The sequence below is a fragment of the Micropterus dolomieu genome, linkage group LG13 (genome assembly GCF_021292245.1).
Source record: "Micropterus dolomieu isolate WLL.071019.BEF.003 ecotype Adirondacks linkage group LG13, ASM2129224v1, whole genome shotgun sequence".
Taxonomy (NCBI): Eukaryota; Metazoa; Chordata; class Actinopteri; order Centrarchiformes; family Centrarchidae; genus Micropterus; species Micropterus dolomieu.
In genome coordinates, this window is record NC_060162.1 from 14,729,577 (window position 1) to 14,754,423 (window position 24,847).

Below are 24,847 nucleotides of genomic sequence, written 5' to 3' on the forward strand. Positions count from 1 at the left end.
GGGTGATGGAAAGGCTTTTTTCAGGTGCCACATCTTAGCTGGTTCAGAGTCCTCCTTTTGTGGTCTCTGCGGTGTTGCCCCGGGCTCACCTTGATATGAAACCGCTTATTGAATGACCAGATGCTCCAAGGTGTGTATGAGTTACATTTGTATGTAATAATTTTGGAGTGGAACACATTGCACATGCCTACATATAGGCTAACACGACATATCAAAGTGTCCACTGTGCCCTAAATGCTCGCCTCATGTATTTACAAATATGTTTCTAGTAAATAGCAAGTGAAGTGGGACTCTTAAATGTGAGACGAGTGTAGCCATATGATGGAACCTGACACCTTTGCGCAGAGCGCGGAGATCAGGTTAGTAACAAGCATCGCAACAGAACATCTCCCAATCGCATTCCGCATACTGAAATCTAATCCGAGGACATCAGGATGTGTGACATAATCCCCAAGACATCTGAAAACTGCGCTCCTCCGAACGGGGCTCCAGGGGTGTTTGGAGAGATATGTGGACCTCCGTTACTCACTGTTTGCTCTTGCAGGGGTATATGAAAGAGGGGCGGTCACCAAATGCCCCAAACGTCAGAGCGCACTTAACTATAAATCTCCCCAAACTGCCTTCTGCGCCCGGTGCGGTGTTATGCGCAGACATCTGTCCTGCTTCAGACCAGTGTGATGACTACGCGTTTGGAAACTCTTCGAGCTACATAGACACTTTCTGACGTGGAGAAAATGGAGAATAAATACCCCGGTCTGTGTTGTTTACCATGTCAAGATACTGTCAGATGTTGGCGATTATGAACATTTAACCAGTTCTGGATATAACGGCGCTTTAACAGTTTTATCAAGGGGCAGACACGAGCTTCTTGCACTCTGGGAAACAGATATTGTGCGCCTTTTTTGCGCCTCGCGTATGCGCGGGAGCCGCTGATGTCTTTATTTGACTCCTTTCAGTCGGAGATGGTGGAACTCGCTCGGATTTCCAAGGTGGAAACGTAGCATCCAATTAATCAGCGACTGCAACTGTACCCCGTGCGGCGCAGTGACACTTGGTCCGCTCTCACCAACACCTACCTTTGGACTCCAAAGTGTGGAAAGAGGCATGGTTTGCTTGGTGCGCTGGGTCGGAGTAAGAAAAACACACCTGGTGCAGTAGGCTATTTCAGCTTTTATTCTATCAGGACACAAGCCGAATTTTAACTCGTTTTTAAGGACATTTTCGGATCGTGGCTGTTAAGCGGACTGTGCTTGGAACGCTAAATGAGTCGCGTTTTGGATTTTAACACGAACAGCCAAGTGAGTTTCAGGTCTGCATGGGCCATATTTGAGGTAAGTGAAGCATTATCATTTTTTATATCATTTTAGTGTGTAAAATGAAATAATCTCACACCCTCACAGTATTTGTGCGCAAAGGGCTTACAATCCTCACTTTAGTCATTTTCGTTGAAATAGCAAATCCAAACGAAAAATGCAACTTGTGCATTTTTAAAGACAGTTGTTAGGACTTTTGCATAGCACGTTTAAGCCCAGTATTTATCCATGCATAGCTGTTTAGGTTTACTGCAGACTCAACATGCCATTAGACAGAGTCACGTTAGCTTTGGCGATTGCCATCTGGCCAACTTACACCATTATTTAGGCTATGCTTGCCAACACGCTTTGGTGCGTGCTTTAGCCAACGCATTCTTTTTTTGTGCGAGGCGCACCCTCCGTGCCTCATTACAAGTAGCAAGAGGTCGCCTGATATAACAACAACATGAAAATATCATCTTATAATCCTGATAGGTCTGGAAGTCAGTGGGCTGCTGGTTAATCACAAATGTTTGTCATTTTTTAAAACAACACTTTTACGCACACATTTTCGCATTATTCTTTTCCCCCCTATATTTTAGTTATGCATATATTGTACTTAAAATAAATTTTTTCCTTATGATATATTTAGAATTTTCTTGTAGGTTTTGTCTGATATTCATATTTATATCTACACTACGCGACAAAGGCAAAGTGAAGATCAAAGCCTATTGACATGATGACACAGTTATTAATACAGAATGAGTCACACTGTTTCAAACACTTTGCTGACTTCACTATAAACAAGAGTTGGCCTACATTCTGATTGGACTGAGTGTGTTTAGATTATTATTAGCATCATCACTATTACTATTATTTCGTTTGTATCAGCTTTGTTTAGTCTTCTTAATTTAAATAAAATACCCTGTCCTATTTTTGCAGCTTTCTTCATAGGAACTGAGTCTAAGATGAAGTTATGGGATGTTTTGGCCACGTGTTTGTTGCTCCTGAGCTCTGTTGCTACAAGGCCTCTCTACCAAAACACTCAACCAGCCAAGAGGACTTATTTCCCCAGCAGCTACAGTGATTCTGTGTCCCTGTCTGTGGAGGACGAAGAGCCGCCAGTGTTCCAGCGTGAAGACCACAACCTGCAGGAGATCTCTATGGAGGGTCAATGTAAGGCACACGGCATGTTTTGACAAAATCTCTCCTGATGTGCAGTCACTCTTGAATGGTGGATAATTGGCTCACATGGGGGTCACATTAAAGACCTGTGCTGCTTGTGCAAACCTTGATAAAATAACATGCAGCTAAACATTTAATCATGTAGGAAAAAGTGAGGTCCAACATCTTTTCATCTCGTCACGCACTGCCATGTGTTGACTTTTGAGAGGAATAGTAGGCAGCACATGTAGCTCATACTGTAGGTTGCATTTTGTGTAAGGGCAAATCAGATGTTACACAGTTGGTTTGCTGGCCAAGTAATTGAGCCTTCCTAGACTAATTACACTGGAGAAACAGCATGTAAAGTGATAGCCAGTGGATTGAGCCAACAGTGGAGAGTCCTGCGTTGATAAGGCTCTCAGACTGGCGGGTTATCAGACGGAAGATCTTAATTTGTGTTTTATTGCTGCCGTGGGTTGCATCACACTGATGTCAAAACAATCCAGCAGCATTAATAAGAGTATGAACAGCTCTGATCCCAGAGGTCGCTCTCCCCATTTCCCCTCCTTCCTTTGTTTATGTTCACCTCTGTGACTTAGAGACCCATGATCTTTACCCATCTGCAAAAAGTCAGAAATCATCTTTTTTTTTTTTTTTTTTAGAAGGCAGTGTGAACCAGGTTGCAGGAATTTCCAGGGTAGAGGCTTGACAACACCGGAAAGTTTGAAGCATCTAGTGAGAGTTCTGTGTTTATGTTATATTTTAACAGCGACAGTGGGCAGGAATTTATTTTGTTTGGATCACTGTGACACTGTATCATCTTCACACAAAAGTAAACTTGGCCAAGAACTAGATAAGGAATGGAACATTTGGACAAATGTTTGTCCTGCCACCTCATAGTCTGTTTGGGCAGAGGTGACATCACTGATCTGCTTTGTAATCCAAGACCATTAACAATGCACTAATAGTGTAAACAACATTGTTGCTCTGAGAGGGCACGGTCTTTGGTTTTGCGTGTAATGTCAAAGAAAAATGGGTCTTTCTTTTAAATTTTAAGCCAAAGATCTGCAGGCAGCAGCTGCACCAGAACACTGATATTGTAGAATTCAGTTGACAAACATGTAAAAACAAAAACAATATTGTATATTGCATTTAAGGATCCCACTGGTGTGTCTTTAGTATAGACTCTGCAAAAATATGGCCCAATTATTACCATGAATCTTTCCGTTTGCTGCCGCCGGTCTAGTCTGTCAGCAGGTGTACACTGTAGTCACCCTGCCTGTCAGCTGACATACAATAGGAGGTGTCTAAATCAAAGGGCAGGTGTGTCTAAACAGATTGGCCCGGGCACACCTGATATACGAGCGGCGGCCCAATAATATACCAAGCGCAGGCGGATCAGATGGCCTGTGCCAGCTACAGGTAAGAAAGGAGTGATAGATGACACTGCAATAGAGAGTCCGTGTCAACCACAACACCACCTGCCAGACATCATGCCCCGCCGCCCTGACTTCTTGACACACATACAACATGACAACACACATCCACCCACACACGCACACAGGTAATGTAATTAGAGTTTGACTAAATGATTCATTTAAAAACAATATGTCTTCATTATATTCATAAATAGTTTGTTAAGGCCAGACCTGCAGGTATTGGAGTAGGAGACACGTTACTCCATAATAGAATCAACATGCAACACAGGAGGGTCCAAGCCTTTCAGTCAGTCCTCATCTCTCTTCGCAGCAGATGGTGGAGAGCTGTTTTGAGTTTCAAGCAGACTACAATCTGCTTCATCTAAATGACTGAGCATATGATTTCCTTTTATTGGGCGTTTGAAGTCTTGGCATTCTAAAATTACACCCATGAAAGATTTAAATGACAGTGTCTCTCTTGGTGGTGTACTTGTACCTACTGTATCGATACAGGCAATACGTTTGTGAAAGCAAACCGGGATAACTTAAGCTGTATAACTGAATCATCTTTAACAACCCAGGAGAGTACAGACTAATGTCAGAAGCTTGCCAGCCATGTTATGAATGCAAATTGAATCCTGCTCCCATCCCATTATTACAGATGTACACATTTTCTTCTTCTCTGACTACAACCCTCTAAACTTCAGCCTCCACCTCATTACCCAACAGCCATGTTGGAAGGAGTTATAGCAGGGGAACCTGCAGGTCCATATGAACAACTCTGGACTGCTTTCTGCATTCCTGCGCCTGAGAGAAATCTATAAATCAGCATGAACAGTTTCTGATCTGCACATGTCTCAGTATTTATGAACATTGTCTGCATTTGTATCAGAACATATTTTACAAAACATTCCTACGCGTATGCCAACTAAGCATGTACACTCAACAATAATGGACTTTTTTCCCCCCGCACAAACGGAACCTCAGTCTTACATATAAATAGTTCAGCATTTTTGGAAATACGCTTATTTGCTTTCTGCTTTAGAATTAAGATGAGCTAGAAGAGAAGATCAGAAGCAGAGGAGACTCCAGAATAGTCTGACACAAAATCTTCTATAAAACAGCGAATTGTCGTTTTGCGGTCACCTCAGTTTTTTACAGATTAAACAAACAACATGACATGTTATTTAGTGATCTTTAGAGGTGGCAGTAGGCAGATGTTGTTACGGTTGGACAAAGGCAGGCTAACCGTTTCCCCCTGATTCCAGTCTTTGTGATAAGCCAAGCTATCTACGTACTGGCTGTAGCTTAATGTGTAACATGATAAAATTGTCATTTAAAAAAAAAACAACAGCTTTTTGAGTGAATCTGTTCTTTCTGTATCTTTCAGATGACATCACGGGTCCCTATCCAGAGCAGTTTGATGATGTAATGGATTTTATTGAAGCTACCATTGGCAGACTCCGAAGATCGTCGGAGCCCAGCGGGGAATCCAGGGGACGGAGGGAGCAAAGACAGAGGGGAGCAGCAAACACAGGAGGTGCGAGAGGTGAGAGGAGAGGACATGGCGACAGGAGGCGGGGTCGGGGGCGAGGTGGAAGCCGAGGCGGGAAAGGAGGGCGAGGCGAGAAGGGGAGGGAGGGGATATCGGTGCAGACTCGAGGCTGCTTGCTTAAGGAGGTCCATCTTAATGTGACGGACTTGGGGCTGGGCTACCAGACTAAAGAGGAGCTGATCTTCCGGTACTGCAGCGGCCCTTGCGTAGAGGCGGAGACCAACTATGACAAGATCCTCAACAACCTCACACACAACAAGAAGCTGGACAAGGACACGCCCTCTCGCACCTGCTGTCGACCAATCGCTTTCGATGATGACTTATCTTTCTTGGACGACAATGTGGTGTATCACACGCTGAAGAAGCATTCTGCCAGGAAGTGTGGCTGTGTCTGAGGAAGTCACATGGATGTGACAAAATGACCAGCATCAGTGAACTAAGGATCACCTTTACAAGCTGGTGCTGCAAAGAGAGGGATCACTTTTGGAAATGGGCATACAAGGTCGAAGAGGGAGTGTATTGTCTCTTTTTTTCTGTAGGGGTCAAAGGAGACACAGGTGAGTATATAAAAGTCACCTGAAAGACAATGGAACAGCCGTTAAAGAAGCAAACTGTACATTTAACTTACAGTCCACACTCAGTCCTTCAGAACCCCTGACCAGTATTTGACGGTTCATGCAGACACGTGCAGAAATGTGTAGAGGCGTGTACCAATTTTCCGGAAGAGACAACACTTTTACACTACACAGGATTTGCTAACTGTGCTGTCTAAAAAGGTGAGAGTGAAGAAAACATCTGACTAAGTTGGCTTGTTTTCCTAGAAGAATTCATTTTTTCCATAGCTGGCTCCTAACACTCCAAATGAACGTGGGAGATTTAAGGAGTATATTCAGCTGCAGTCTAAATCACTTCAACTGCATAGTCTGGATGATGACACATACATTCAGAGCCAAGAGATGATAAATACCACACCGGAGTTAAGCAAAGACTTTTGGTGCAACACATCTACATAAAATCCATATATACATACATATATATATATATATATATACACACGTGTGTGTAAGAGGTATATTTATTAAGATGGAATTAACTTATTGTTATTTATTTCAGTCCATTTTATGAAAGAAATTGTTTTTCTTATTTATTTAAAAGCTTTGTTTGTCCTGGATGGTGCCAAAGTGGAGCATTTTTCTCAAGCAAAATCTAAAAAGGTGATCCAGAACTGCTAAACACTCATCCACACATGCAATTTTTACATTGCTTATTTGCGTCAATTTGATTCCAGGGTTCCTTAATTCATGAGTCCAGAACATCATTGTTAGCTATCAAGTTATGGGAGGGTGGGAAGAGACACAGAGGGGACCAATAAAAGATTCTAGATTTAATTGATCTGTTGTTTTGGAGTTGGGGGGGGTTCACCTCATTTTCCCTACTGTGACCACGCTACAGAGGGACTTTTGTTGCCCTTTCCTCAGAACACCAGGGTATAGGCTCCTGATCAAACGAACACATCATATATACATACATACATACATACTGTATTGTTTACAAGAAGACAAATGACTCTTTGCTGCTGTTTATTTTCAAGGCAATTTTCAAATGAATCATCTAGAAAAGATTTGTCACTCCAAACAGGAGCTGTCGCATCTTTTAATTGAATTCTGAAAACAACACGAGGATTGTGGTCTCTCTGAGGATCTGTAGGTGCCTTTGAGGATCCATACTTTTGAGTCACAGAGTACAGAAGCTGCTAGATTGCCTGCCTATCAACGTCCGTTACCCAAAACCTCACTCTGGCCTTGCACCAAGTCTGAGCAAAGGCTTTGCAGTGGTTACTGTCCGAGTAGGCTTTAAAGTTCACAGGACTGCCTGTGTTTCTGTCTCGACTGTGACAGACAGGTCTTACTCCGTGAAAGAGGATTTGAAAGTGATCCTCTAACATGAGTCTTAACCAAATATTCCTGTTGGCAAAAGCATTTTGATGAAGGCAGTTTAAGGAAGATCCAGCTACTGTAGCGGCTGTCATCGTCAGCCGATGTAAATATCTCAAGACTAGACGTTTTGACAAAAGAATATGTTTTGGAATTACAGAGGGAAGACAATGGGTAGGCTCAGCATGCTTTCCACATGCAATAACTTGCTCAGCCAAGTTTATTCCCAAACTGTACAGAAATATACATCCAGGAAAACAGGAGGCTCCTTAAAAGCACGTTGCTGTGTCCATCAAGACCCTGCAAGGGGATCGTTTAAAGTGGAACAAAGAGAGCCCTCGGGTAGGTCTTGATGTTAGCACGGATTAGGGACCAAGGTATCTGTGCCCACCCAGCAGCAAGCAAGCCAGCTTTACTGTGTAATCCCCCTGCACACAGAACAAATCCACTGCATCAAGCTGAATTTAGGCCAAACACTACACAGAGACGAAAAAAGCTCTAGCTTTTATCACAGCATACCTCATCAATTGGATCATCTTCCCCTTTAACAACTGATTTGTGCGTAAGCCTTTCCAGATGAGAATGTGCAGTTAGGAGACTTCCCAGAAGCCTCAGAGCGTCCCGCTACTCTTCGATACCATACATTAAAGCGTGTAAACTGTGACCACTAGCCCTCTCATCTTCGTGGCTGTTTGCTCTACTGTTCTTTGGTGATTAGTCCTCTGGTTTTGATGCAAGGGTGAACAAGCAAAAGGTAAAGATGCGAAGAAATCCTCAGTGTTTTAATATTTGAAGAAAGGATTGGATTTGTTATTGTGTGAACACCTCTGTGGGAAAACCTGTCATGTCGTCTCACTTGTTTTCGTGTTACAGAACCAAAGCTCTTGGCAAACTTTATTTTTGTACAATATTCATTTTATAACTTTTTACAGAATTAAACTTGTTTCTATCAAATGAGCTTGTCTCCTGGTCTTCTGCCATGTTCAACAGCGCACCGGTGCCAGATGGTGCTAATTTGCCTGGGATATGTTTACACAAGCATCATGTAAAATTGGGGATGAAAATTTGGGCTACATGGAGAATTGTGGGGATGGCTTCAGAGATGGCCTCTAACAGTGTGGCGTCCCCTCCTGTTCTGCATTCCTGAACACTAGCCAAGGGTCGTACAGTAAACAAAAGCTAACCGTAAAGCGCCACTGAGCTGTAAATCAAGGCGCTCGAGAATGTTTCCACTGTGCAAAGAAGATATGTAAATGCTGATGAGTAAATGGCAGCAGTACAGACAGTGAGTCACTAAGCTTGGGCTCAAGGTGTGTATACAGTGTACAGCTGAGGTACTACAAGAGCTGTTTTTATGTCTTTTGAGTCAAGTCCACCAAGTCACAAGTCTTTAACTTTGCATGTTTTTAAAAAAACATGCCATGTCTCAGTGCCGTGGTCTAATAATGGTGAACACAGTTGAACATTTAGCAGCTGAAGAGCCAGATATTTTCCTCAGGAGTTGGTAGAGACCAAAAACAGAGCTGAAACAGAGTGAATATTGGACTTACATTCACAAGATGGCCAGGAGCACACCTCCAAATTCAGGATGATGTTGCTTCGTAACTGCTGGATGTGTAAATAAGCAACTGTTTGCCAACAAGTGCGCTATATTAACTTAAAGGTGATAATAAATGTTGTGTTCAGAACTTGCGTTGTACCTTAGTGGCAAAAAAAAAAAATGTAATTGCAGGTTTAACCCATTTCAGTAGGAGGCAATGGGCTTGTGAGGAAGCTAGAAAGACAAATTAACTCATTGGTTTTAATCTTTTCAAGGGATTTGTTGACAATAGGAAAAACATCTCCATATGCTTTAACTGTGACCAAAGTTCACAATTTTTTTATCCGGAGTCCTGTAAGAAAACATTTATTTGTAATTTGCATGAACTGAACCTATAAGGTGTCTGTATCTTAAAATGCATGTACCTGGAGGCTTTGGTTTCAGGTCCACACACAGCTTTGCCTGTTTGCTTGCCAACTCGTTCATCATATGTTGGTGGAGTGATCGACCCACTTGAATCACACAGCACTCCTCACCTCCTGCTGCTGGCTGAAAACACAAGAAGAGCTTGACGTCAGTATTTCCCCCACGAAGCCAATATCTTCTCAGCTCTACTCTTCAGTTGCTCTTAAATCCATCATTCATAGTTTTAGTCCTTCCATATTTCATGTCCTGGTATTGGTTTGTCCATGGGGAGTTTGCAGGGATGCTAAGACATTCAATTGTGTACTTGTAACTTTGGTTGGCGAGGAATTTTAAGATCGCTCTACAGTTTCACCCAGTGCAAGTCACTCAGTAGAAACAACTAACTGACAGACACGTGTGTGAAGATTTTTCATATCCTTACGACACACGTAAGGTGACATCAGATACCAGTGGAGGGATGAGCACTGAGCACTTAGAAAACAAAACCTGCATATCATCATGCCAGTGAAATTCAGAATTTATACAGCAGAATTAACCAGATGGCTTTTTCAGTTGTACTTGAAAAAACAAAAGCACTCACATTTGTTGCTGTAGGCAGAGGATGCATTCCAGAGAGATGTATAAAGAAACACAAACATGGGTTTCATTAGATCTTTATGTTGTGGTTTTCTCTGTCAATTTAATTTTTTCTGACACTGTACAGGTCAATTAAAACAAAAAAACAGAAATGGCTCCACTTTCTTAAAGGTGTTTGACGTGGTACAGTCATTTCCAGATTATTATTTGTTGTTGCAGAAAAAAAATGCAACAAACACATAAAATTGAAAGCAACTGGAGCCCCTAGAAATATGACACAATTTTGTACTGGAGCTTGAGCTTGTTATTCACCTTGAGGGTTCATCTCATGGTCTTCCTCAGGAAGATGAAGTTGTCAACTGAGCAAACTTCAGTTTGCTGACAAATACTGTGAGATGTGGTTGTAAACTAAAAAGGTAGTAAGTGGACCTTTATATTAAAGTTAATTTGAATAAGAATGACATTGTGCAATGTACCAATTTAACTATGCAAAAAGTAGCTTATAAAATCTTTATTTAAAGCAGTGAGGACTGGGTGTCCTGTAAATCTGCTGGTTTGAGCCAGTGCCTCACTTTGGATAAAATATATCACCATTTGACAAGAGACTACAAATTTCTTTATTTAGGTTTGGAGGTGAAATACAGTATGGAGGCAAATTAGCAGTTGGCTGAACTAAGTTTTCTATGTTGCATCCAACAAAACTGTCCAACTTTAGAAACCGTTTATTTAGGTTGCAATTTTCTTTTCTTTTTTTTTACTTTTTACAAACTTGCAAACTGTTCTTCGTTGATGAAGAGAACCAGACCACAAAATCTGGACCATATTTATGAGGCATTAGCAAACTCTGGAAATGTGGGAGGAGAGGACAATAGAAATGATGAAAATAAAGGCCAGATAATCCAAACAGACATAAAAAGCCAAGATCTTCCAGAAGCTGACAAATTGCAATAATAGGAACATAAACCTGTATAAAAGGATATTATGCTTGCACAGTGAACATGCATTCCACATTTTTTTGCCACCTCCCCTAGCACACAAGCACACACAAAGACATTTTTGCTTAAAAAAAACATTACTGGAGCGAGGACAGGGGCCGCACAATTTAGTAATATAATTGATGCTCGTATGCACAGTTTCTGACATCGACTCAAGTGTTCTGGGATTGATCCTGAGACCTTGTGGTTACAATGCTGTATATCCAACCACACGCCCACTACATCAGCTACCCTATATACAACGAACTGCTGTTGAAGAGTCTCAGATCTTGCGTTTCTTCCACTCTGGTTCCTTGTCAGCCTCCTCGTCCTCCTCTGAGTCCTCTGCAAACACAGGCTCTGGCTGGGTCCTAAAGTGATTCACAAAAGGGGGGGGTAATGATTTAACGGTTTTTATCAGGCAAATTCAGAGCAGAGCAATAAATTACAAATTGCAGATAATCAGATGACAGAGCTGTGAAGACAGGAATGCTTTAAGAGAGTTAATTTTTGGTGCCTCAGACAAATGATTTTTTTTCTGTCCAGGCCAACTGAGGCATAAGGAAGTTCAGGCTGCAGATGTTACAGTCACATGTTGCAGAGGACTGTAACTCAGACCAAATCTAGACCTGCCTTCACAGGGCTGCTCCTCAGCAGAATTAACTTGCCTTTGGTGTGGGAGACCTGGGTTCGATTCCCACTGTGAGACATCCACCATTGTGTCCCTGAGCAAGACACTTAACCCCTAGTTGCTCCAGAGGCGTGCGACCTCAGACATGCATAGCAATTGTAAGTCGCTTTGGATAAAAGCGTCAGCTAAATGAATAAATGTAAATGTTTAAGGTAAGTTCTAGCCAAGCAAAGAGAGTTGTGATTGTGACTACTGCTGCTTGAGAGCGCTCTTGCAACCAGGCTAAAATGGTGTACTTACCTACTATACTATAATGTATAACACAAGTATTGCAAGTATGTGAAACAGACTGTCTGATTTGGCTCACAGATTTGTTCCACGCTCACATCGCTGTCTGAGTCTGATAGTGATCTAAAGCTGGCCATTAAGTAAGTGTCTACGTGTAAAACAGTACAACTCTTTAAACATTTATGTGTCACACCAGTAGGAAGAAACACAAGTACCATCACAATGGCATACGCAGCACTCTCAGTGCTCATCTTACACTTTTTGATAATGAGAGAGGATGTGTGAGTGAGGAAAAGAAAAACTGATGGACAGGAAGTGTGTAAATTATTCATATTTTTACAAACAAAGATATGAGGTTCTCTTACTGTGTATATGCCGGAGCAACCCAGTAAGGGTTATCTGAAGCTGCTTTGGCGTGACGTAGGATGGCCTCTCGTGGGTTACTGTCATCTGTTTTATCTAAAGCGATGTTCTTTACAATGAATGAAGACAGAGTTCCACCATGAGCTGCTACTCTCCCTCCACGACCTGTCAAGACACATGATTACTGGATTAGATACAGTTTATGCACATAAAAAAACCCACACATTTTAAATGTAGGATTACAGAATTGTTCCAACATTAAAAATGTAAATGTGAGAACGTGCTGACATGGCTACACTATGACACCCTATTTTACCAGATTTACACACGTTAGCACACCACAGTTATCATTATAGATTTAAAAAAAAAAAAAAAAAAATGTATAAACTGTAATCAGAAAGCACTTAATTAAATAAAATCCGCTATCAATATAATTAGAAAATTACTATATTTGGCACCCCAGAGTGGTATTATAACAATGGCAGACATACGTAAATAAAGGACTTTATTAAAAAAAAAAAATGTATATTTCAAACCCAAATCTGTTATTGGTGCCTTCTTACAGACTGACCTGGCAGTCTAGTATTGGCTAGTCTACGCACTATTATCCATTATAACCTTCTATACTCTTTAGAGTATGAAATCACCTGGCGCACTGAGTCATCAGGGCATCTGAGTAGGAAATTCACTGACATTTATAGTATTTTATTTAGTAAAACGTAATTGCAAATATGTTTTTATCCTGTACATGATTTCAGTGCTTTCTTAAAAAAAAGGAACAGAACAACAGTCCGAGCACAGCGACAGCCTCATCATCACAGAGAGTTTGCCAAGCAACCAGCGGAGACGCTGCACAGAAGCACAGGGTGGATAATTAACGAACTGTTGTTCGTTAAGAAATACTCACAGCACATAAATCATAAAGAGTTGTTTTTACATTTCTGTTTGGGTACAGATTAAACAAACAAGACATCATGGTAATTAGTGGGCTTTAGAGATGTTAATGTATTTTTGAACTTTGGAGAGACCCAGGCGTGCTATTTTCCACCTGAGTCTAGTCTTTATGCTAATGCTAACTAACTGTCAGGCATAAAGCAAATAATCATAGTTCCAAAAATGTACTCCTTTAACTGTTAGGTACACAGTTTTCTTTTTGATGAATATTTCTATTTAAAATAGTGGGATGTGTACAAAGATTATGCGCCCTTTTCCACATTATTTTTATCATGACATTATGACAGTTTTTTTGTTACCTTTATATTATATTTTATGTTTTATGCACTTGTTAAATTCATGTTTTAGAAAGCAGTGCATGAAAGCTACACTGATCTTTGCTGCAGTTACCCTACTTCTGTGCTGTTGAATGTATCTGACTGCACTTAATGTAGCTTTTGAGGAACAAACTTCCCGTTTTCCAGAGAGGACATTATTGTCTTAAAGGATAAAATAAACACACGAATGTATACACACACACACATACTTAAACACGCTGGGATTTCCTGGTGCAGTTGGTTGGTGAGGTTGTTTGGGGGATTGAGAGGCACGTCTTTCCATTGCTTGTAAGCATCGAGCCAACCACCAAACATTACCTTGCACTTATGCTAAGTCATTCTACACAGAGGATAAACAATATAAAGACACGCTGTCGTCTAAAAACCACTGGCCTGCTATCAAGTAGTCAGGCTTACATTTTCATTTGCAGACTATTTTCTGCATTGCTCGACCCCTGTCACTCTGTAGGTTTTCATACTTATAATAATACTAACGATTCCTAAATAATTTCATTTGGCTGAGCAGGTGCTTTTACTAAGTGTTAATTATGTAAGTAATTTTTTTTTTTTTTTTTACTTACACAACATATTTAAGTAAACAAAAACTGATATTTTAAAAATTTCATACTGTCAATAACAACTTCCTCTAAATGCAAAACATTTTACTTATCTTGGAAGGTTGCTGTGGCTTTCTTCCCCCCCTTCCTTTTTTTTTGGTGTTTTGTAAATTGGGCTAAATGTCTTTTACATGATTTTTAAAAATTTGTCTACTTTTGGTATGTTCCATGCTTAAACGCTTATAACATTTTGCTTTTTTCAATCTGAGAAAATATTGCACTGTGGAACCATTAGATGTGTTGTAAGTACACATTACGGAAGGAAAAAGTGAGTGAAAGTGAAAAAAAACAACACACAGCAGCAACAAGCCAGCTGGAATACAATGTAGCAGGAAATGTTGTCTGGCACCGCGTCTTATTGGAACGAAGCTCAAAACTGTATCCATGACCATGCATTGGTGTGGCATGTGTGAAAGTGTGTATTACAGTAAAAAAAAAAAAAAAAGTAAACAGACCCAGCAGTTAAAAAAATTTGATGCCAACAGCAGGCTTTGAGAGGCCACGTGGGAACAGTGTTGTTATAGCTCGACTTCAGATGGATTATGTAACACCGAACCCATCAACAACAGTGGATTTGTACATCTGCCTCAAACAGAATCACGCATTCATCCAGTTAAGAACATGACTAATAAAACACTTCAGTCATTACTATACTCCTATTCAAATGATGGTATTTGTTGTGCATTTTTGTTGTTGCTCATTAGTTGTTTTTGTTTTATCTCGTCTCTGTGGAGTTGTACAAACTAAAGCATGCTTTCCTTGTTACTGTTTTTGTTTATTCTGTGAAGTTAAAGGTTTTTGGTTTCTGCATTTTACCTGGTCCGGACACAGGAGGCTCGGGTTTGTGGGATTTCTTTGGGTCAAGTCTGTCCTTCTCCAGCTGTTTTCGTGTACTCCGCTGCCGGGCCTCTCTGAACATGGGTAAGGCATGAGCTGGAGACACACAGGGTAAACAAGGATAATCAAGTTGCTTAGGTAACTCAAACTGCAAGATCACAAAACACAGCCGCGCAAATAAGCAGGCAGCGCACTTGGCAATATGTCCAGTGTTTGTAACCCACATATAGCTTACTGCAAACTGCTTTGCTAAAAGATGTTTCACACAGAAAGTGCAGAAACACAGTCTCACGTACTACTACGCCTTTCAGACGATACGCTGCATTTACGCAAAAATACACGCACTTGTTGAACCCTGGCAGCATCTCTCCCCTTGTGTACTTTTTCTGCCATAGTGCACACCAACATAATATCCCCCATGTTTAGATTCAGACCATCACACCGCCACTCTTCACATTTGTGAACACTACCACAATAAAGGCCCCCAGCACTTAAATCCATGAGTGTGTGAGTGAACGTGTGCATGAGTAAGTGTGAATGAGTGCCCTCAAAGGTGTGTAAGAAGGAGAGAGAGAGAGTGTGTGTGTGTGTGTGCGAGCATTTGTCTTTGTGTTAGTGAGTGTATGCTCTGCTCTTATCCTCGGGGGTTACAAAGAGACACTTTAGTAAAGGGCGAGATAAAGTGATTTTCCATTCAGGAGTCCTGTCGCTGTTCAGTGTTAATTCTTCTCCTCCACGCTACATTAAGCAAAAAGGTTACTGTTAACAGATTCCCTCGCTTTTCTCAATGGGCCATCACTTGCTTCCTGTCCCCTCTAATTTTCCAGTGCCAGGGCATCAAGTGCGTCACTCGCCGCTCGTGGCAGTCAAATGCCTGCCTACTTCACACCCTGTTGGCATGGCAATGAAATCACATGATGCATCTGAAAAGGCTGCAGCAGCCCAAACAATGTCTGAATTGAGTCTCAGCAGCCAATCAGGGACAACGTCTCAGCAGCTGTTCTGTTCCTGTAGGTTCACGACTTCAGTCTGGGGGCAAAGGAGCGTGAGGCACGCGCAAAAGAGATGACAGCCTCGTGTGTTGGTGATATGACAGGATGACAGGTAGGGGGGTAGTGTTTGTGTGTTCGGGGGGGGACCAGCAGGAGATCAGGCCAGCAGAGGTGGGAGAGGCGGCTGTCCATAGCGTGATCCTGCGTGACTGCAGAGCACATGGCCGCCGCGTGGAACAGTGCCCCGAGGCTGTCGATCCACTCATCCACACCCCACTCCATCAGCTAATGGGCCAGAAAGCCCCCAAATACTCTTATTTCTCAAAAAGCCCCCCGGTTTGAATGTTTCTGTGTGAGAGAGGGAGCGTGTAAACAGAGGTTAGCAGTTTTGTTGTTTATGTCAGAGAAGGATGATGCTTAGAATATGCTCCACTTATCACATCACGCACTCGGAAGATGGCCGGCATTGTTTTGGTGATGTCTTTCTCTTGCTGTTAAAACAAACAGTGCCCTTATTATGTGAAGAGCAAAGAGCACAGATGGGTTAGTAGCCCAAGGTGGATTAAACTGCTGGAGGACTTTGAGAAAGGCACTTCACTTTAATTACCTCAGTAACTGTTTACTGATTAAAAGGAGATGCATGAAACTGCATGTCATGCACGACAAGGCTAGAGAGCAGGCAATGAAGTTCAAAGCTCACTAAGGGGTGAATTTTATTATTTTTTGAAGGTATGGATGACACAGATTGTGAGTGTGTATGAATTTGGAAGAACTTACGTGTGATGATGTAATCTTGTGTTAGCGTCTCTGCTTGTTTCTCTTTCCGCTGGGACTTCACTACACACAGTTTAGCCCCTCTGGAAAACAGCCAGTTGGTTACAAATTACATAATTTCAAGGTATTGTATAGAAAACAAGACACCAAGGATAAGGCCTTGCTTTTTTAAATTCACCTGAAGAAACTCAAACCAACAATGAGTTTATTGCACCTGCAATCCTTTGCCGCCTCACACTAATATTGCTTAAGCCTCTGTGCCACAGAACTTAAATTTTGTCCAGAAAAGATGACACAGGTAAGACATATTCGTCATTGGGAACTACCAATACATAGAACATATAGAACTATAGTATATGGTTTGAACATAGAGACATGATGCTGCATTTTTAATCTTACATAGCACTTCATGTTTACACAGTTCTTCTCAGCTTGTCAAAGCAAACTACACTTGCCATGTTGATTGCAATAAACACATATCACACTTATCCATTCCAAAAGTATGGCTCTTTCAGTTGTAATTGTTTTTGGTCAACAATAGAGTTCTATGGTATGGAGGCATAGTGTTTTCAGTTAAATTATTGTCAATAAAAAGAAGATAAAAATAACAACAGCCTTATATCTAAAGTTCTAAAGTAAACATACCTGTGGCTTTTAACAGGGTCATAGTAGACCTTGGCCAGTCCATTCCCAGTTCCCACCATTATCTGGTTAAGTTTTGGGTGCCACAGGCAGCGGACGATGCTCTGGAACGCACAGGTAGACAGAAACAACAAGATACAGATAAATGTTTTTTGCACAGTAACTGAAGGTGGTACGCGTGCAGTAAGGAGGTCACACTTTGAAACAGCAGCCCACAGCAGGTGGTGAGCAACTTTCTCTACTGTGGTTCAGATTTGCAAGGATATTTCCTTGCAAACAGAAGGTAACAATCATATTTTATTGACTTAAGTATTGTGAGTGCATGACCTAGGTTGGTTGTAGTACAGAGATCAGTCCCAGCGTGCTGTGCTGCTCTAGTTGACTATATTTGGTTGTTGGGATGAGGGCTGGATCCCTCAGTCTGTGTGTGACAGATGGCCCAATGCCAATAGGCAAATGTGGCCACATTTATCCAGAGGTGTGTGTGTGTGTGTGTGTGTGTGTGGGGGGTGAGCGAGAGAGACCCTCTGTTCATTCTGTGATTTGTGAGCTACAGTAGAGAGAGCTAGACTCCCTGCAGCAGTGCCTCCTTCCTTCACAGACATTATTAGAGCATCACGACCCTCTGTGATGACTTGTGGTTAAGAGTGTCATTGTTAACACACATCTATGTATATTTTATGCAGATGAGTATGTCCCGTAGTTGTACAGAATTTTTGAGAGAGTGAGCGTTTGGCACATCTTTATGTGGAACACAGTAGGCAATCTGGGCGGGGGGGGGGGGGACTACGACTGGGATGTCCAGATTCAATGACGGTGAAAGCTGCTTAGCGCCCAGCTGTTCGGCTTCCCACCAGGATACCAGGGGAAGGAGTCTAAATCGCACACAAGAGAACAGACACGCATGAAGACAAGTACTTGTGCATACATGTACATAGAGAAAATGCAAGCATGGCTAGTGTTTTAGTTCAATATTACAATATGAAAACTATAAAATACAACTTGAAGTGATCATATAAACATATTCTATATACAATGAAATTATGTCACCATGTTAATAAATATAATTAACAACCCTCATATATGCATATCTACACTATCAGGCCAACAGCTCAGTGGTGTGTAGCTCATTGGACAGATGAGGGTTAATCTGCTCAACCAGATCATGAACTGGCTAGAAAGATCTGGAAAATGCTTTAAACAGGATGTGCTTAACATGAGCCTCACATATCCTATTCATATATTGGCACATAAATGAAAATGTGTACAAATAAGAGAAATTACTTAATAAGCACAAATGTAAATAAGTTTGCAAATGCAGTGTGATATTGTAGCATAAAAACCGTTTATTTAACAAATAATCTGAACTTTGAAAATCTGCAGCATTTGTCCTTAGGGAGATGCTTTTCCCATAGAAAGCTCAGTCAACACTTAGAACATGTATCAGCATGTATGTATCGCGAACAATCAAAGTCTACCTACTGTGGATGTGCTTCAGTGTAAATGCGTAATGGGTTATAAATTGCCCTGTCAGAGTTGCTAAAGCAACGCGGACAGTCCCTACATGCGAGGAGAGGCAGATCCGACAGTTAGGAATTCTGTTGCACTCCGCAGGTGCCGTCAAATCTCGAGGAATTCACCCAATACAAAGCACGGCAACACAACATAGAATGACCCTAATGAGGCCATAAAAATAAAATACAAAATAAAAGTGCCAGCACATAGCCAGGTAACAGCAGCCCAGTCAAACTTCTTCAGACCCAAACAAATCATTCTGTCAACAGTGAAACAAGTCAAACAGAAAGAGCAAAGCAGTCTAAAACAGACCAGTTCAGTGGGGCCCACCCCAGCTGGGTCTGCTGAGAAGCCCAGAGCCAAGCACAGCTCAGTCCAGTCCAACAGTAAGGCTGCCTTCCAGACATTCAGAGCAGCGTGTTTACACTCTAGGAACTCCTGTTTACGCTTCACGTCCACCAAATTATATTACATCACGAAGGAGAAAACTTTAATCAGTCAGTTCTTCAGTAGCAGCCTTCTATGTCTGGTCAGATTAAAATACCAAAGGCTGATTAGGGATAAATAAGACAACAGCCACTCGCCTACCCAATATGCTGGTTATGCAGCACTAATGGGACACACCAGTCACAGCTGTGTTGTTCCTTTAGTTGCTGGAGAGTAGATCCAAATGTGCTCTGCTTCTGACATACTTAGCTACACAGGCCAACTGAGTGCAGTAGGGGAGAGGGGAACTCTAGACTTAGCACCTCAGCTACACACTGAGTGGGCACACATCCGAGAAGTCTGCGATTAGTATGAACCGTCTTACTGGAACAACTGGCTTTTACAATCTTGCAGGATTTACTTGGTAAGATGCACAAGAAAGAGCAGAGTTAAGTCCTCCCTTCTACCTTTCAAGCTTACTGAAGGTGAAAGACTAAACATTATAATCAAAGGTCTCCTTGAAAAACATGGGCACAGGGAGCAGCTCATTGTTTAAGAGCCACCAAGCATGAGATGGCAAATGTGACCTCAAAATTGTTCTATAAAAATCCCATTCCATGCAAAGAAACATCATAAATATACACATTTGGAGTCTGTGGGGGACTGGGAACCAGAGGGTTGCCGGTTCGAGTCCAGCATGGACCATTGTCGAAGGGGCCCCTGAGAAAGGCCCTGAACCCCTAACTGCTCCCAGAGTGCTGCACAATGGCTGCCCAATGCATCTAATGAGAATGGGTTTAATGCAGAGAAAGAACAAATCAGGGATCAATAAAGTATAATAAAAATATAAAATACACAATAATTGTACTAATCAATGATTAGCTGTACCCCTAAAATGCAGGAATCTGCTTTTTCTCCCAGGATCTTTTAGACTTTTCATCTTATTTATCAAGTCATTCTGACACTTACTATTAAGTCAAACTGAATATATCAGAATTCAAAATGTTCAAGTACGATGCATAAGCATATCAAATTAGGGCTGCGCTGATGCCACATTTTCCCACCCCCATGCTGATTCCTATACAAATAATCACAGATACGGATTTTGTCTCATGCTCCTTTGGGATCATTCATCTATGTGTAAGGTAATCAGGCAGCAACTATACATAACTTTGTATTTGCAGTAGTGGAGAGATGACATGAGGCAAAAACTCCCTCGCCAGATTTGCCAAAGTGCAGGTGATCACAATACAACGTACTAGAACACACACATGCATGCAAGTTGAAATGTGAATACATACATACACAGCACACATTTACAGAAAGTGCATGAGGGCTGCAAGTTTAAGTTGGTCTCCATTTGAAATTCGCCTAAAAGCTCAGTGCTGTGATAGTCAGCAGAGTCTCACCTGGTTTCTGCCCCTTTTGATGGACCAAGATAAGCTTAAGAGTGTCTGACATATTTACCAAATGGGCCTACAACAGCCTCCGCTCCCAAGCGCACCCCAGAATCCAGGTCTGGGGTTATGTAGACTGTTTAGTTAGAAATGATTGGTGGCCCTTCCTTTCACTCGCCTGCCTGGTATGCCACTTTATAAAGACTGCACTTAAATTCTCGGGCCATCCAAGAAGCAGACAGCTGATGTAAACATAGTAAATAGCACATTCACTAGGTTCACTGAGTGCATGTCAAAAAGAAATAACTGATCTGCTGAAAAACAAAATTTCGCTGCATCAAAATTATTATTATTATATTGTTTAAAGGGGGTTAAAGCCACTCACAGATTGTTAGATTAATGGTCAGTGTGCTGGGAAGATGGGCTGAATCTAGAGGATGAAATTTATGAAAACTATAAAATATGAATACAGTAAAATACCATCAACGGCATCAATCCAAATATGTAGGACATCAAAATGGTCTAGGCTGGGAAATCTGCCAGCTAACCCTAAAACTTCTCTCTATATACACTTCTCTAAACCTCTCTATTTCCATTTGTCAAGTGAATGTCAAAAAAAATGAAAAATTCAATATCACAGTTAGGGCTGAACAATAAAACAATAATTATCACGATGCAAATCTTTTCAATAACAATATAACAAATGTTCACTGAATATTCAATATTCACTTTAATCATACATGAATTGGGACTTAATTTTTTTATAAAGATGTTTATTTTGTTGAAGAAAAAGGACTGAAAAAAGATTTTTCCTTAATTTTACTCGTGTGTATTTGTTGACAAAGATTTTATCATAATGATTTTGAATGTTCTACTTCAGATTTGTGAAGTGATCCACTGTTTGGCATCAAGTGTTGACCATAAAGAAGAGTTTAAACCACAATTAACCATCAGGTTTCAACTGAAAGAAATAATGATACGGATAAGGATAAGGATAAGGATACTTATCGTGATAATTATCAATGTTGAAAGATATTAAACTTTTTCTCGTGATAACATTTTTGGCCATATCATCCAGCCCTAAATACAGTAATAGTCCTCAGTTTTAGAAAGATTTCTCAAGTGCACCAATAGCATGATTCTCCATGACAACATGTGTTTTCTCTGTGCGCCATCCAACACGACTTTTGATGCACAAACCATTTATGTCAACGAAAGCAATTAAATAAAGTTATACGACTGCAGGAAACTAAAATATGTGAATGGCTTTGAAAGGATATCGCCATAGACTATGATACTTTAATCATTACCATATACATTTTGAGAGGTTAGTACAATTAACACAAATAAAACCATTGCCAAGGTGATTGGCAGGGTGCACCAGTCTCTAGACTGCATTGTTTTCCGTGGCACCGGATTGTATTTTGTGGGAAATCTGCTGGATTTCTGTACAGCACAAAGGGTGAGCAGACAGGAAGAGGTTTTGCCATCCTTCCAGCGAAACTGAGCTGAAGCTTTCAGAATTTCTCACAATGGCAGACGGTGGAATGAGTTAAAGGCCAATGGAAAAATCATTTCCAAATGTTTACCCTCTTCAGTAGAGTGATGCAGTGGAGGGTTGTTAAGTTCTAAACAGACTCTTTGACCTAAAGTGTCAGGTCTTTCTTTGATGCTGCCTATAGTGATACCACAATGAAGCCCGGTGCAAATGTTACAGCTGATTCGGTTTATAAATGTTTATGTAGACTCTGCAGGAAAACCTTAAATACAACATATGATGACGACCACTGACTGGTTTAAATGTCAGAAATCCACACATATGTGGACTTAAAAATAAATAAAATTAATAATACCACCGACCGTCTTTGAGTGACACCATCAATACTGAACATTCAAAAGTCAAGTATTTTAATTGGAGTGCAGACAGCTATCTAGAGAGGAGAGGACAAGTACAGTAGCAACATCATCTACACAACAGGGTATCTAGAAAATGGGGTTATAAATTTGAGAAACATTTGCATAAAAAATAGTGTAACATCAGTGTGAAATAGACATTGCTGTCATTTCTCTTGAATGAAGGAGCGCAGGAAACCAAGGTACTGACGGCTGGTATATTGATGTTAAAAATGCTATTCTTAGCTTTTAGTCAAAGTAACCAACCCTGAACTCAGCCAATTCTATTTGAACCCAGTGTCATTCTTTATTCTTCAGACAACTGCACAGACACGTTCATGTAGCTCTCTCAGTTGCACATTTGAAAGCTCACACTCCTTTTATATAAACTGGCAGCTTAAATAACTTTAAAGTTGTATTTAGATAAGGAAACAACAATAAATAGAAAATTAATACACTTGTTTTAAGTTATATTCTCAGATAAAATGGGTCACCCATAACACAGACCGCCCTCCACTCAGTTAGTGAAACTGTGCAACGGGGAGTACTTAGAGTGGATGCTGTGCCAAGGTTTGCAAGCTAGCAGCAGCTGGCTCGCAGGACAGGGGGATGCACAAACACACAAACCCAGCTTTTGTTTCCCCGCCCCCTTCTCGAACATGTTCACTCAGCGGCCCATGTGAACATGTCATGCCTTAGCCAGTGAAACCAAGTCAGAAGCCATTAGCCTCTGTCAGACCTCACTGTTATGACTACAGATACACAGCGCTAAATCTGTTGAAAAGGAGAGACAGGACGACAAGGAGCAGGAAGCAACAAAAAAATGTTTTTCTACTGAAGACAGCACCTCTGCCCTTCATTTTAGCACCTATGGCTGGTTGCCTTCACCAAATGCATTTCTGAGAAAGCAGGATTAGTATAAAGTGTATGGTATGCTAACGTGTTTGACAGTGCGATCAGTGCATGTGAGTGGAACATGCTGATAATTTAATTTCAAATATAACTCAAAGGCAGCACATGTAAAAGCATCAATAGCTGTCCTGCCAAAGGTTTGTGGGAATGATTTGCAGCCAGGAAAGGTCACATTACTCTATTTTCTCCTGGCTTGCCTCTAACCATTAAAAAAAGTTGCCTTCACTCCCCTCCATAGCTCCCCTCATCTTCCTCTATATTTTCCTCCAAAAACTGCTACCGTCAGTCTTTCATTCAGGATGAAGATGGAGAAAATACGGATATCCTATGCAGAGATAGGACTAGCTTCAGACACAAAATAATTTAAAGGGAAAATATCTAGTTGCTGCCAAAGAATTATTTAATATTTGATTTACAAAAAAGCAAAACTAATTTTGAATGAATTCAAATGGCATTTAAAGTGTTTTTATAGACTCGAGTTTCTAACATTATTACTTCATAATTACACATAACAGAGGCTACTGTTTGCACAATTTTGAATCCGTCTCTCTAAATTCCTGTGGTGTACACTACTACGTAGTTGCTGTTAGAAATTAATAAATAAAGACTAAAACAGATAATAGACTGAAGTTCTAACCCATTAGAATAATCCTGTGTTGGGTTGAATAGACTGTTAAATAAATCTCCATATCAGGTCAATCAAATCTGTTAGGCTGTCATAATGAGACTTTTGTTGTTACAACTAAATAAAAACTTTTTCAGGCTGCAGTTTTGTTTGGGCCCAGACTACTTAACGTGGAGCAGAAATGACATGCACATTGGTTTAATTACATTTCATTGTGGATTCATTTTGTTTCTTTTCCACTGTGCATCATTTTGGGTAACTGTGGTTTGCAACCAACATATCACATCAACCATTTGAAAAACATCTTGCAATGAGCGCAGCTGCGGTTCTGGGGATTGAGGCAGTACTTACTGCGTTGGTGACTTCTATTTCATAGACCCGCTGAAAGGAAGCTCGGTCAAAGAAAACCAGCTTCCCATTTCCCTCGTCTTTCTTCACTGAGGTCCCCGTTACAAGAAGCTTGTCATCTGGGCTAAAACAGCAGTCAGTCCTAATGGTGGAGAATTACACACATACAATATCATCAGCTAATAATCCACACATAATGTACAGTGATCAAGCATATTGTAATTAAGATGAATTGAAGTTACTCACATTGCAAAGTAGTTAGTCAGTCCATTAGCTACATTCACAGGCTTCCTGAAGTTACGTAAATCCCACGTCTTCAGAGTGTCATCACCTAGAAAAATGAATGGAGACAACAGGTAAACTCTAAATTGTGTGAATTACTTCACAGAGAGTCATCATGCTGTAAGAATTTATTTAATTTACATTGTAGAAATATG

At 40.9% G+C, this 24,847-nt stretch overlaps 2 protein-coding genes across 3 annotated transcripts in view; one reads left to right on the plus strand and one right to left on the minus strand.

Moving 5' to 3' along the window:
* Nucleotides 1–243: 243 nt before the first annotated feature.
* Nucleotides 244–8,320, plus strand: gdnfa (glial cell derived neurotrophic factor a). 2 transcript variants are annotated; one of them, XM_046065968.1, is made up of 3 exons: nt 244–1,331; nt 2,235–2,468; nt 5,265–8,320. In XM_046065968.1, exons 2-3 carry the CDS (start codon nt 2,261–2,263, stop codon nt 5,822–5,824), a joined length of 768 nt encoding a protein of 255 aa, XP_045921924.1. In that variant the 5' UTR covers nt 244–1,331; nt 2,235–2,260; the 3' UTR covers nt 5,825–8,320. The 2 variants fall into 2 exon arrangements, with proteins under 2 accessions (XP_045921924.1, XP_045921925.1); XM_046065969.1 differs by lacking the exon at nt 244–1,331 and having other exon boundaries at nt 1,784–2,468.
* A 2,178-nt stretch (nt 8,321–10,498) lies between these two features.
* The window catches only part of LOC123982036 (WD repeat-containing protein 70), a 67,631-nt gene continuing 53,282 nt past the window's right edge, over nt 10,499–24,847 (minus strand). Inside the window, exons 12-18 of the mRNA XM_046067368.1 lie at nt 24,657–24,741; nt 24,414–24,552; nt 17,298–17,398; nt 16,656–16,735; nt 14,866–14,982; nt 12,164–12,326; nt 10,499–11,250 (exon numbers count right to left, since the gene is read on the minus strand). Coding sequence (XP_045923324.1) covers nt 11,163–11,250; nt 12,164–12,326; nt 14,866–14,982; nt 16,656–16,735; nt 17,298–17,398; nt 24,414–24,552; nt 24,657–24,741 — 773 coding nt within the window. The 3' untranslated portion in view covers nt 10,499–11,162. The remainder of the gene's footprint in view (nt 11,251–12,163; nt 12,327–14,865; nt 14,983–16,655; nt 16,736–17,297; nt 17,399–24,413; nt 24,553–24,656; nt 24,742–24,847) is intronic.